General features: G+C 37.7%; 1 protein-coding gene across 1 annotated transcript in view; it reads left to right on the forward strand.

Moving 5' to 3' along the window:
- The window catches only part of COL6A6 (collagen type VI alpha 6 chain), a 43,181-nt gene that overhangs the window by 12,575 nt on the left and 17,365 nt on the right, over nt 1-13,241 (forward strand). The window contains 12 exon segments of the mRNA XM_039391236.1: nt 468-613; nt 710-802; nt 968-1,021; nt 1,519-1,590; nt 2,069-2,095; nt 4,423-4,467; nt 4,682-4,735; nt 4,981-5,043; nt 6,189-6,254; nt 7,424-7,477; nt 8,430-8,465; nt 12,719-12,781. Coding sequence (XP_039247170.1) covers nt 468-613; nt 710-802; nt 968-1,021; nt 1,519-1,590; nt 2,069-2,095; nt 4,423-4,467; nt 4,682-4,735; nt 4,981-5,043; nt 6,189-6,254; nt 7,424-7,477; nt 8,430-8,465; nt 12,719-12,781 — 773 coding nt within the window.

Consider the following 13,241-nt stretch of genomic DNA (forward strand, 5'->3'; position numbering starts at 1 on the left):
TGTGGCATTCCTCAGGAGTCCCTGGGAGAGTGTTTCTCCATGTGAACCAAGGTACATGACTTGTCACTGTTCGTCAGATGATGGCAGAAAAACACACATAGGTGTGCTGAGGTTCTAGTTTCTGGGATCCAGCTTCAACAGCTGATGTGACTCAGGACAGCCCCCTCTCACTGATGAGTACAGCACCAGAGGTTAGGCATAACTCAGACTTCTGCAGTGCAAAACACTAATATTTGGGCACTGCGTAGCAATCTGGTCTGACAACTGGGGAGAGAAGTTAATTGGAAAATTACTGGTCTGGATTTTTCTTTTACACATTGTTCTCAAGAGGTTGATTTCTTTGAACATACTGTGTTGAAGCCGTGAAGTGTAAGTCTTTTAGAGAATTGCTGTTACTTAAAAATATATTGTTGGTTAAATAGTATATTTCAGGCATTCATTAATTAAAATCTGTGCTTATATTGAAGGTCTTGATGCACTCCTGTTAGTTGGCCTGGACAATACACAGAACTTGACTGAATTTTGGGAGATAGAGTTTGGCAGAGGCTTTGGATACAATGAACCTCTGAGTGTTGGGTTTGCAGAGATTGCAAGTATCTTGCAGAGAAACCTTGTAAGTCCTTCTGTGGTAAAAACAAATGGGAGAGAAAAATCAGTCTTTGCTTTATGATTAATATACATAAATTAAATTTTTCTTGTTGTTTTTCAGGATACTGTTGCAGAAAGGAAATGCTGTAAGGTTATTTGTAAATGCCTTGGAGAAAATGGTGATCGTGGTGTCCGGGGAAGTCCGGGAAGGAAGGTAGAAGGTCTAACATAGACATTACAGAAGAATTACTTTATTTTTCAAAGTGCTTCTGTTTTTTGCAATATTTCTGAGCATGCATGCTTGTGCCCATGACCTTAACTGTTAGGATAGTGTGCTTGGGGAACAGTGCTACTTATCTTATAAATTCTCATTTTTCAGGGAAATATGGGTTACAGAGGATCTCCTGGCCATCCTGGTGAGGAAGGTGGGGTTGTAAGTAAACATATTTCTTCCTGCTGTTATGCTGACAGTTGGTGCCTGAGCCTGTCTGCACTTACTCACTGAGGATTCACCAGTGCTAACCTAAAATGTGTTTAAGCAACATGTATCTGCAGGTAAATATACAGATTTGATTCTCTGTGCTTCTGCACATCACGATAGTTAGTAATTGAGTTAAAACAACAACCCACCAGAAGTGAGTTAGTTATTCAGTTAAAAAAAAAACTACCTTCAAGTACAAAGATTTCAGTCTGAAGTTGGTATCGCAGTCTGAAACATGGCATGATAGCAAGAGCAGAGAACCAGGTGCAACTCAAATAAGTAACTGACTGCTCTTTTATGGTCAGTATGAAAATTTCCAGGTGACTTGCACTTGTGTCCTTAGCACAGTGAATGGTGATAGAATTCTGTCTTGCTTTAGTCTTATGTGATGAATTAACCGGTAACCATCATTGTATGGATGAGACTGAACATTTTGTTTTGTTTCTTAGGGGGAGAGAGGCCCAGCTGGCTTCACTGGGACTCAAGGAGACAGGGGTTGTCCAGGTGCTAGGGGCCATAAGGCAAGTATGTGACTGTGAAATATTTCCTAATTTTGTGTCCCACAAACCTGTTTTCTGTACTGGGGACAAATCTGGGGGCTGTCTTACTGAAGCATGGGTAGAGAGCAAGACCCAGCTGTAAGAATGGCAGACAGTGTTTGCTGTCTCATTTTGAGAGGTATTTTGAGGAACTGAAGCATGGTCAAACAGCTAAGGATGTTGCTGTCTAGGCAACTTGACAGTGACTTTTTCACCAACAGCTCCAGACTGGCCTTAGTTAAAGCTATAAAGCTTTAGGGAACAAGAATGAAAATGAGGGCTGTACTATCTCCCCACAGGAAAGGGGTAAATCCCATAAGTGGCAGTAGAGGGTTTTACGGTAGGAACTTACTGATACGGAGCCCAGAATACCCATGCACAGCAACCTATGGTGCCCTGCTTTTCAAGCTCAATAAAAGTACTTTCACCAAATTTCATCTCTGTTTATTTTTAATTTAAGGGGGGCAGAGGCTACAGAGGAAATCAGGTAAGTGTGTTCATGTGTGATCGATTTTCTTTGAGAACAGTGTTCTGCTTCCTTTAAAGTTCATGTTACCTTGTAAGAAAATATCAGCAAAGAAGGAAAACAGTGTAAAAGTTTCAGAGCATTTAATGTACTTTTGCTATGGTTGTCTAAGAATGAATTTAAGATACCTATCACATTAGTCAAAATAAACAGTCATAATTTTATTTTTATATGGTTACGGTCGTAGTTGATTTATTCTAACTAACAGGGATTTATTTACTGATTAATTTGATAATCTATTAAGGTGGTAATTCTTGTCAGGTGAATCTCATATTCTAATGTTGAGGAAGCAGAATAGAGGGGGGAAAAAAGATTGTGAATAATATTTATTGTGGGTTTGGACAGCACTTTCACTAGATCATTGTTGATACTATTGACATTATTCAATATTCAAACTTCTTTTCATGCTGTTCTTGTCATCCACTATTATTGCATGTCTTGTTTAACCTTTTAAACATATCTGTTCATCAAAGAGATATTGTCACCAATTCATTAATAAAATGTGAAACCTGGAAGACAGTGATCTATAATGGCAGTATTAGTTACCAAACTACAGTAATTGAAATGGCATTAACTTGAACGCTTTTACACAAACCCACTTTCTAAAAAAGACTTGGGAGCCTCAAAGACTCAGAAGATATTTGTCTCCATAATTGAAGTGAGAAAGTTGAGTGTGTTTCTGATACCTCAGCTCTCTTTAAAGTCTTGCTCTGTACTAACTTTTTAATCTTCTCACATGTTTCTCTTTCCTTTTCCATTTTCTTCTCTGTTCTCTGAAGTAATTTATCCTCCTTTAAATATCCGAAACATCTGAATATAGAAGAGGGAGAGTCCTTGCTGATGATTTTGATTTGTCCAAGTTGAATAGTGGAGTAGAAATTACCAGGTGCACAAACTCTACTGAAATCCAATGAATATGTGGCATTGTGTCATTATATCTACTAATTTGATTTTAACTAAAAATATGAAACTTTCAACACATAAAAAATGTGTTTCAATTCTACCAGCTTAGTAATCTTGAGGCAGTTTATTGAAGTCTGCAAGACATTTTAGCATAGCTATTTGGAGAAAAAAAGGCAATTCTGAATATTTAATGCTTTGAAGTTTAGCTCAGGTTTTCTGAGGTAGAAAATGAGTGACGAAAAAATAACACAAATAAAAATCATGATTGCTGACTTAGTGCTCATAATTTTTCTGGAATACTTATTTAGAAATTCTTGTTCGTGACATATTAATCTAATCAAAATGTACAGCCAGCTATTTTTTCTTGTTGCACATACAGAATTGTTATAAATAAAAGAAATTCTCTCTCGTGAACTTCAACTAGGTGGTTTTGCAAAGTCAATTTAGCATCAAAATCTACGAAGCAATTGTATCTGTGGTCTCTCTCACAGTGAGAGTCCTGATGTCTTGTGCCACTTTCAGTGGTTGGTTGAATATCATTTCAGCTTTCAGAGTAGTGGTCTCTGCTAAGTTAATTTACATCAGGGTTAATTCCTTCATTTTTATCCTAGTAAAGAAAGATGGAAGAAGCTTATTTGGTCAGGTCTGAAACATTGTGAAGCATGCATAAATGAAATAAGGTTCTCACAGTTGTAAGTCTATTTAGATGCCTCACACAAGTTAATATTGCAAATTCCTTAAAGAAGGAATGGATGTTTTGCAGGAAAATGTCTTCCATAATCAGTTGCAATATGGGGAATCATTTTTGCAGACAAAGGGAGAAGAAAAGCAATGTGTGTTTGAAAAGGAAGATGACTGCTATTTTTGTAGCAAGCACCACATTGCTGAAAGAGTTATGAAGTTTATTTAACAAGTTGTAAAGTCTAGGATCAGTCTTCTGTAATTTTTTTAATCATGGTATAAAGCTATGTAAAAAAAGAAAAGCACAATACAAACACATGATGGTTGACATCAAAATTAAAAAGTTATCAGCATGATAGATCAGATACTAGTAGTTATAGTTTGAAATATATCTAGGTATTGAAGATGCTGCAGTTGAAAAAAGATTTGAAAACAAAAAGAAGGAAAAACAGAATTTAAATACTGATGAAAATCTATAGTTTTAATAACTGTTGTTCTTATAAACTGTTCTTAACAAATAATTAAGATGTTCTTAATTTGTCAAAATATTAATTATTAATTCCAATTTATAATTATTATTCCTAATTATTCTTGCTAACCATTGAAAACAACTAACCTTATTCAAGTTTAAAAAGGTAGGCTGAACACTTGCTCAGAGACAAGTGGACTGATGCTGAAAGGGGGTTTTTTGCTTATTGCTACAGGGTGAACATGGTGAGAGTGGATTCGATGGCACTGATGGAGAGCAGGTAATCATGACATGTGCAGCGTTACTAAAGACACCTACCTCAGGGTTCAAAAGTACAGGTTTTATGGCTTTAGTCCTGAGCAGAAATTCCACTGTTATGTGTTTAGAATTGCGTATCTGATTGAAGTTGGATTCTGCCAGATAAACCCTGATAACCACATTTATCAGAAAGAACAATTATTTTTTTTTTCTTTTTTCCACTTTTATGAGTCTAGGGAGAACGGGGATTTCCTGGACCTTCTGGAGAGAAAGGCAACAGAGGAAAATGGGTGAAGTACCCTTTACAGTAATGTTTAGATTTTATGGAAACATCTTTCCAATGTGTAATGCTGTCTGTAATTCCTCTGAGTTGTGTTTAAGAGCTACGTATTCTCTAATAAGATGTGACTCCTGCTGTAAATCAGTATAGCTCCACTGACTTCAACAAATCTGTGTTCTCTTATCTGGCCTTCCTTTATGGCAGATACTATTTATACTTGTACCTGAATTGTTTGTGCTCTTTTTATGAATTTAGGGCAGAAAAGGCCCCAGAGGAGAACCAGGTGAACGAGGAGAATCTGGTCTAAGAGGAGATTATGTAAGGGTATTCCTTTATTTTTGTTATGTTGCACTGATTTGTGCCTGGATTTTGTGATGGTGACGTCTGAAATTTATATGATTTGAAGAGTTTTTCACAGTGCTAGATAAGTAGTACTCTGCAAGAAGCATGGCATATTCCAGGAGTCCTAAACTCTTTGTATGTAGATGGACTGATGTGTTTTGATATGTTGCTTGGAGGCAGGTGTTTAGGCCTCAGGTCTCCTGCTTGTTCCTTGCATTTTTGGTTTGTTTGTTTATTTGTTACTGTGGACAACATAACTTCTTTTGGAGCTACTTATCACAGAATCATAGAATGGTTTGGGTTGAAAGGGACCTTAAAGATCATCTAGTTCCACAACCCCTACCATGGGCAGGGACACTTCCCACTAGACCAGAAGGTTTAATGAAAAGACCAAGTGGACTAGACCGGTCTTCCTGGTGGTTCCCATCCTAAAGAGGAATTTGAGATCACTTGAAAACCCTGAGCATTAACTCTTGGTTAGCAATTTATAATGATGCAAAGGTAAGTTACTTCTTCATGCTCACATTTTTTCCTTGCATGCTCCAGAGCTCTATATGAACACACTCCCTGAGGACTGAAATTTCAGTGGAGACACAACACTTCTTGTATCACAACTTTGTCTTTTCACATATATTTCGAAGATTTTGTTCCAAACATTCAAATATAGTGTTGACTCCTGACTTCTAATGATTATATTAAAAGAAAACTAAAATCCAGGTGTCATGGTAATTTGCCTCTTTGAGAGATCAGGATTTCACCTGTGTCTAGCATTAAGCAGCTAAATGGAATTCCACTGTAGTGTAACCCCCCGTGAAACTCACGGACAAGATATGATCTTAATTAACTATACCAAATCAACCAGAACAGCTTCACATTTTCAGGGTTTAATTTCTTGCCCGTTAGTAATTTTGCCTTTAATCTCTTCGGAAAAGAACTTTGTGGACTTTGCAGAACTTCCTATATAGTGTTCTTACAGGCATCTTCATTTAAAATAGCCTTTTCATTTCTAGTTGTCTGCAATGACAAATCTAATTAATATTATTTCCGTATCCTGCCTCTATAATCAAAGCAATAAAGGTGGGATCACTGAAAATGCTGAGCTTTCCATTTGACTTTTCCAGGGAGATCCTGGGGCTAACAGTAGTGTTAGTGGTCCTAAAGGTGAAAAAGGAAGCCTAGCACCACAGGTAAGCAAGTAGTTCTATAATTATGGAGAGAGGATTTGCATAATTGCTAAATTGTATTGGCTGTCCAGTGACCAAGAAGCTCTTTTTTTGTCGTGGTTTTTTTTTTGTGTGTGTGTTTTTCGTTTGCTTGTTTGCTTTGTATTTTGCCTCTAGTGTTTGTTTGCAGCATAGAAATCTTTGAGAAGTGTGTGATAGAGTATAAAAGAAAAAAAATAATTAAAAAGGTTTACAAAGACTATGGAAATATTCTCATAATATAGACCTGAGGGAAGATATGGACTAGAATATATTATTCTACCACAAATTTGCATCAGCCACCTGAGAGGCTTCTAGCCATGCGTTATAAGGATACTGTTAAAAATCATGCTGGTAAAACTGCATTGAGTATCAACAAACTATATGCATTTTGCTATGGAGCCGCTATTTCTCAGGATGTGGGTAAACACCATTTTGTCCTGTATCAAGAATATAAGAGCTGGATTATGTGCTTATATAGCAATGTCTGAGTTTTTAAGAGGTCTTTGAAGAATACTGCAAGAAAAGAAACATAACAGAAAAGCACAGCCCATTTCTCTATTGCACTTTATTTGGAAAGAATAAGCAAAGTGGATAAGTAGTTGGACAGTAGTATATAAATGATGGTGGATGAAAGCTTAAGAAGCTGAGAACTAGCAACATGTGAGAAAAATCCACTATTGTAGAAGATTAATCCTATCAGAATAAGTAGGGTTTTGTGCACGTGCTTGGACACGTGTGTGCATATGTCTATGTAGAGTGTGATGGAAGCAGCAGAAAAACTGTGAGGGTTAATTTTTGGAGAATAATTGGGTTTTGATGACTTGTTTAAAGCAGATCTCATTAAACTTTCTCATCTCAAGTCCAACTGAAAAGCCGAAGTCAACAAAAATTATTTCATTCAAGAAGCCTTGATGGAGTATCAGCTGTTAATAACTCATGGATTGGAAGTCCAAAGCAAGCATGATCTGTCTGGTTTATAATTTTGAATGCAGATTATTTGCAGAAAGCAGGGGTCAGTATTTAGCATGACACAACTGATTGCAATGAAAACTTAGAAGAAGAAACAAAGAAGTAATGTATTAAGAAGAATGTGCAAGTACAAGAAAGAGGCAAAGATGTTTAAAGAGCTTGATCATTATTTTGTTTTGCAGGGAGATCCAGGCCCACGTGGACTCCAAGGAGAGCAGGGTGATGCTGGTCCTGATGTAAGAATAGTAACCAATATGGGGTGAAGTTACTGTTAAAAAATGGGATTCCTTTGAGAAAACCCCTTTTTTCTCTTCTTCCTGTTATCCCACACTTCAAACTCCTGCAAGGAGAGGGAACAAAAATCTTCTAATATTTTCCTAGCGAAACATACTTGGCTTAAAATTTAGTAGCTTGTGGTCATTGAAATGTTTTGTATTCTTTAAGATCAGGAATTTACTGTCCTGTTAATTTTAGGTCTGATTCATGCGAAGTCACAAGCCTTAAACTCAATGCAACCTTTTCTATGAGCTTTAATTGCTTTATAATTTCGCTGTAGGTAAATCTACCTCTTCTTCCTCCCCATGACAACAAGTTTTGTATGCCTGTTCAAGCATATATATAAACACACTGGCAGCTAAGCTGCTCTTTTTTGTTCACTGGAGACTGGAAATTATGAAGGCACCTCTTCTTGTCCATCAGAATGGTGCTTGATGCCAAAATCTGGAATGATGATCACTCCTCAGTCAGGCTGTAGAAACATCCTAAAGGCTTCTAGTGATAGGAGGTTGAACAGTAACGTTCACTAGTGCTGCTGAGCAGTGTGCAGCAGGAAGTGGTGCAAACCTCTTAGCTCAGAGGGAGAGAAGAGGGCTTTTGTTCCATTGATTTTAGCCAAAGGGCAGCTGACTGGGAAGATGTTTTTCAGAATTTTGTTGAAATGTCTTCCCTCTGCACTCACTAAGGACCTAAAGCCTTCTTTCTCTTTTGTAAGGCTTTCTAGCATAATAATTGCTGTCCCAAATCCACTCTTTTCTCCTTTTTTTACCTTAAATCTTTCTTTTGGAATAATCTCTGCTTTCTATAAGCTGCCTTTGATTTGACAGTATATGTAATGTACTTTATTATAAGCCATTGTTTTACATGTTGCTCAGTGTTCTGGATGTAATCTCTCGTGCCACTCCTTCCTAGGGTGCAGCAGGTCGAAGAGGCCCTCCAGGTATAAAGGTGAGTGGCTGATGCTGCTGCTACCCATCTATATGCAGCTACATGTCCAACCTCAGTGTTTGCTCCTCTTAAAGGGAAAGTTTCATTGTGATCCAAGACACAAGTGCTTAAAAATCAAAAGTTTGCCTCAAGCCAGGGCAGCCTTTGGATCTCAGGTGGCTGTACTAGAGGCCATCCTGACTTGAAGGATTTAGAATTGGAAAAGAGTTTTCATCAAAATAAAAGGACAGCTACTGTTATTATTAGGGCAAATGTGGGAAAGTAAGTAGAGAAGAAACTCACTAAAGATGACAGGAATGTGTGGTCAGGCTGCAAAGTCTGACAGTTTATTCCTCCTTTGCTGCATGCACACAGATATATGCATGATGCGCACACGCAGCACAGATAAAATTAAGGCAATGATGCTTTGCTAAAAATAGATGTAACAGTGTTAACTGGAGCTCTGAAAATTGGCTCGAAGCATATAAACTGATCAAGGTTTTGGAAAGAATTTAATTTCCAAAGTCAATATGTAAAAGAACGTAGTGTAGTTTGAATGCTGGTATAGGATGTAAGGAATAGGTCGACCCCAGTGCATGCTGATTGATCGTTCCAGGAAGATCCTCTGGATGGTAGCCCTGGTTTTCCTAGATCTATACCCCATAGAGTTTGGATCTCAATAAACTTTATGGAGATGTACTTGGTAAAGACATCACTGCCATTCTCTTAAGCGATGATTCAGGTAGTGTTCTTGGAAAAGAAATCTTGTTTGTCTCTGGGTATAAATTACAAAATACAGTTATCAAAGCACATCTAAAAGCAGCTATATTCAAGAGTGGGTTAGTGCAAGTAGAAATTCTAGGAATTCTCAAGTATAGGTTATATGATCATTTCAGGAAACATTGCTTTAGCACAAGTGGTTCCCATTTGTGGTTCCCATATCTCTGCAGTTTCTGACAGAGATAAGGGAGACAGTATATGCCTTGGTATAGCATTTCCTTTCTATCTTAGTGCATATAAACCCAGGGAAACATTACAATTTCATGTATGACACTGTCAGACCAGCAGGATGGAATATGTCTCGAAATCCTGCCTTGTGTTGGAGTCTAGGGAATGGGCAGAATTGTAGCTTCTGAATAAATGTGCAAACCAGCATTTTGAGTAGAGTTTGTTCTATGCAACTCTTGACTCAGAAACATGGTCAGGGCAAAATTTGGACCAGCTTTCCCCATCGCTTATTTCCAAATCATACTCATACAATATCAGTGCAGTCATAGTATCAAAGAGGAGACAGGATGAAGTGCAAACGCCCAAGTAGCAGTTCTTTCAAAGTCCTTGCCAAAGCCCTGTTTCCTTTATCCAGGTTCACAATATGAAGTGTTTGGCATGTACAAAACATGCTGTACAAAACATGCTGTTAGAGGACAGCCAGTAAAAGTTTGATGAGTTTGCTCAGTTTCTCAGGTTTTTAATTGTGGATGCAGTATGTAAATTGAAGTGCTTCTTGTGTTCTTAATTTGGCAAAAGGTTAATGATTTTTCATGAAACTTCTGCCTCGATTGAGTGAGGGTTTTTTTGTATCAGCAGCAAGCATTTAAAGTGAAGACCAAGTGTGAAATGTTAATAAATAATACTGATAATAACCATAGCGATGCAATATAGAACATAAATTTCAGCAAAGGAAAAGGACTGTTGGGAGGGCACAGTCACTTTTATGGCAGAAATATTTCTTCAGCAGCATAGTGTTTGATTTGCCTCTGATTTCTGAGCTTCCTGTCCCTCTCCTGTTGGGAGGAGCAGTTTTACTGTACCTTTATTACTCTCTTCCTGTGTGCTGCAGCCAGGTAACACAGGGCTTTTACATTTAAAGTGATTCAAATTAATATTTCACTGGGAAATGACAATCAGAAGTGAGAGTCCTGTAAGTTCCCTAAACTACAGTCCCGTCACATCCCAGCTTTTTGCAATATACAGGCATACCTTGTGCCAAAACCCTTGTCCCCACCTGGTTTCTCAAAGTCATGATTTAGATTTCACTTTGAGAATCCAGAATTTTCACTGTCTGGGGTATTGCAGGTAGGAATAGACTGGAATATTCTGATACTGTCTGCCACTAACAGAGAAAGCACCAAGCTTTGGCTACAGGGATCAGAGTAACTTGAAAAAATATGAGCATTTTATAGTTCCCGTTTCCTATTTCTATCTCAGAAATTATTTATAGGGTTTATGAAGACATTTTATATTAAAATATTGAAGAATATTCATCAAGCCTGCCTCTTAATTATTCCAATTCTTGCCTAAACACTCAGAAATCCATTTCTTAGGTAATTATGAAACTTCGTGCACTTCCCCCCCCCCCCCCTTTTGATTGCTGCTTAACTCTAAAAATATTTGTGTTTTTCTGTCAGGTACCAGCAGAAAAAAATAGTCCAAGTAACAGGATTACTGAGGGTAACAGGACAAAACTGGACTCTGTGAAAATGGAATTGTGCCTTGTTGTTGTTGCACTAAAGCACAAGAATGCTGATGAGATTAGAAAATAAAATGTTCAACTTGTTTAGTAAAATCACAGAGTGCAGAATTCATTGAGCCTTTAGAGTCAACCCTTGTCATCTCCCTGGGAACCCCCTCACCCAGTGATGAGGCCACCCTTTTGTGATGTGGTGCGGAACAAGAGAAATGGCTGAACCTCACAGCAACAAGGAACTTCCAAAGTGTTTTCATTTAAATACCTGATGATCAGCTTTGTCTTCTAAAAGTATAATAAAACCCACATTTGTATGGGTAGGTAGGCATTGAAAAGCTAGGCACCAACCCATGGTCAGAACACAGCTTATGTAAATATCCTTCATTGAAGAGGTGAAAAAGGTGAATGGCAGAGAGAATTGCACACTTCTGTCTTCCACATCTCCTGGAGAAACTAGAAGGAACAGTAAACCCTGCAATATGACAGTGGCATCCATCCTTCTGTTAAAAAACCATAAAGAAGCACAGCTAGCCATTCTTAACAGTCAGAAGTAGTCAGGGCAGAAGGAACAGAAGGTGTGGTGAGGTGTCAGAGGGGTGTTTGTCACAGGCAAGAAGAACATGCAGTCTGTGTACTGAAAACAAAGCAAGATATTGAAGATGGAAGGGAGAATAAACTAAAGGAAGGCACGAAAGAGGGGAAAAGATGGGGGAAGAAAAAAGAACAACCACTTTTCTGGGTTTGATTCAAAGTAAATTTAAGTAGGCGAAAACTTTCTGTTTGTTTTGGATTCTAGTAGAGTGTGCCTAAGAAATTTGTCCATCTTCATTAGAGTCAAAACAATTTTTGTGGAAATCTTTTCCTATTTAATTTTTTTTACATCTGGCAATAACATATACTTACTGATGTTCCATTTTACATTATGGTTACTCTGGCTATAAATTGATTTTGGTCTTTGTTTTTTGCTTTTGGCTTTTTTTTTCCTTTTTTTTCCCTCTGTTTTATCTTTCGTTTCATTCATGGGATGGAGAATGGAAATTCAGCCTTTTAAATGCAGTTTTACTCAGGAGATTCTTTCCAGAACCATCTGTTTCCCAAGAATCTTCAGACATATGTTTATGATTTCTTCAGTGAAAGGGGATCTGCAAGGCCTGTAATATCTTGGTGCTAGTTGTCACCATTTTACTCAATCCAGCAGACAGTGAATATTTGTTATGGATGTCAGCTAAACTGACTCATCCTCAGATGCCAGCTTTATATGGAGATGGGAGCTGAAAAAGTTTTTTATCCATGATGCAGTATTTGACTTGCCTCACTGAATAACCAGGGTGAAAGATGTGGAGTATAAAAGCCTCTGATTCTAGTACGATAATGAAGTTGTGGTTTCCCCTCAGAGTCGTGCTTCATGGGCAAGGGGGAAGAGGACCTGCCCTTGTGGTCCTGACTTTATAACTTCTCATGGTTTCTGCAGGGGATGGGGACAAGGACAACGGTAATGCAGGAATAGTGCTGAAACCTGATGTAAAATGTATTCAGGAAAATGCAAAGCAAATAGAACTGACCTCTTGTGCTGCAACTTTTATAATCATCACACACTCTAAACAACAAGAAAAAAAGCTACTGAAGTCTTTTACTTTCTACTGAGTTTCTTCAACAGGAATCTGAAGCTGCTTGAAAGCTGTTTGGGAGCATTGAAAAACATTCTATCAACTATGTACAGATATGAAATTATTATCTTTTGATGTACAGATGACAGGTGCTAATTTGTTTGGGTTTGTTGTTGTTTTCTTGGGTTTTGTTCTGGCAGGGTGAGCAAGGAGATCTGGGGGAAGCAGGTTACCCAGGAGAGACCGGTCTTCCAGGCCCACAGGTAACTAATAAAACTTATGGTTTTATTTTAGCTGTGAAGAAAATGAATTGTCAGTCTTGATATTTTGTTTTTCTTTTGGAAAGCTTGGTTAACTTCAGCTTCTGAATCTTGTGAGTAAGAAATCTTCCTTGGCAAATTTCTTATGTAACCCTGAGGAATTAAATGTGGCAAGTTATGTGGGTGCAGCTTCTAGTGAAATTAAAAGAGGAAAATGAATAGCAAAAATAAGTAATTTAGCCAACACATCATTAGAAATTGCATAAAATCTATTGCATCGACAAAACCAATGTGAAAAGCTTTGTGTTTTAAAAATTTGCTAGGTGGAGTAATTTTGAAGAGAATTATCATGGTAGACTGTTTATAGTAGCTTCCAGTTTTAAGATGCTCTTAGATCCTCTAAAGATGCTTTTAACTTTATGTTTTAGGATCTGGAGAAAGTGTGCCTAGTTCATAGTGGGCT

The sequence above is a fragment of the Pipra filicauda genome, unplaced genomic scaffold (assembly GCF_003945595.2).
Source record: "Pipra filicauda isolate LSUMZ 115617 unplaced genomic scaffold, ASM394559v2 scaffold91_size2508729_pilon, whole genome shotgun sequence".
Classification (NCBI taxonomy): domain Eukaryota; kingdom Metazoa; phylum Chordata; class Aves; order Passeriformes; family Pipridae; genus Pipra; species Pipra filicauda.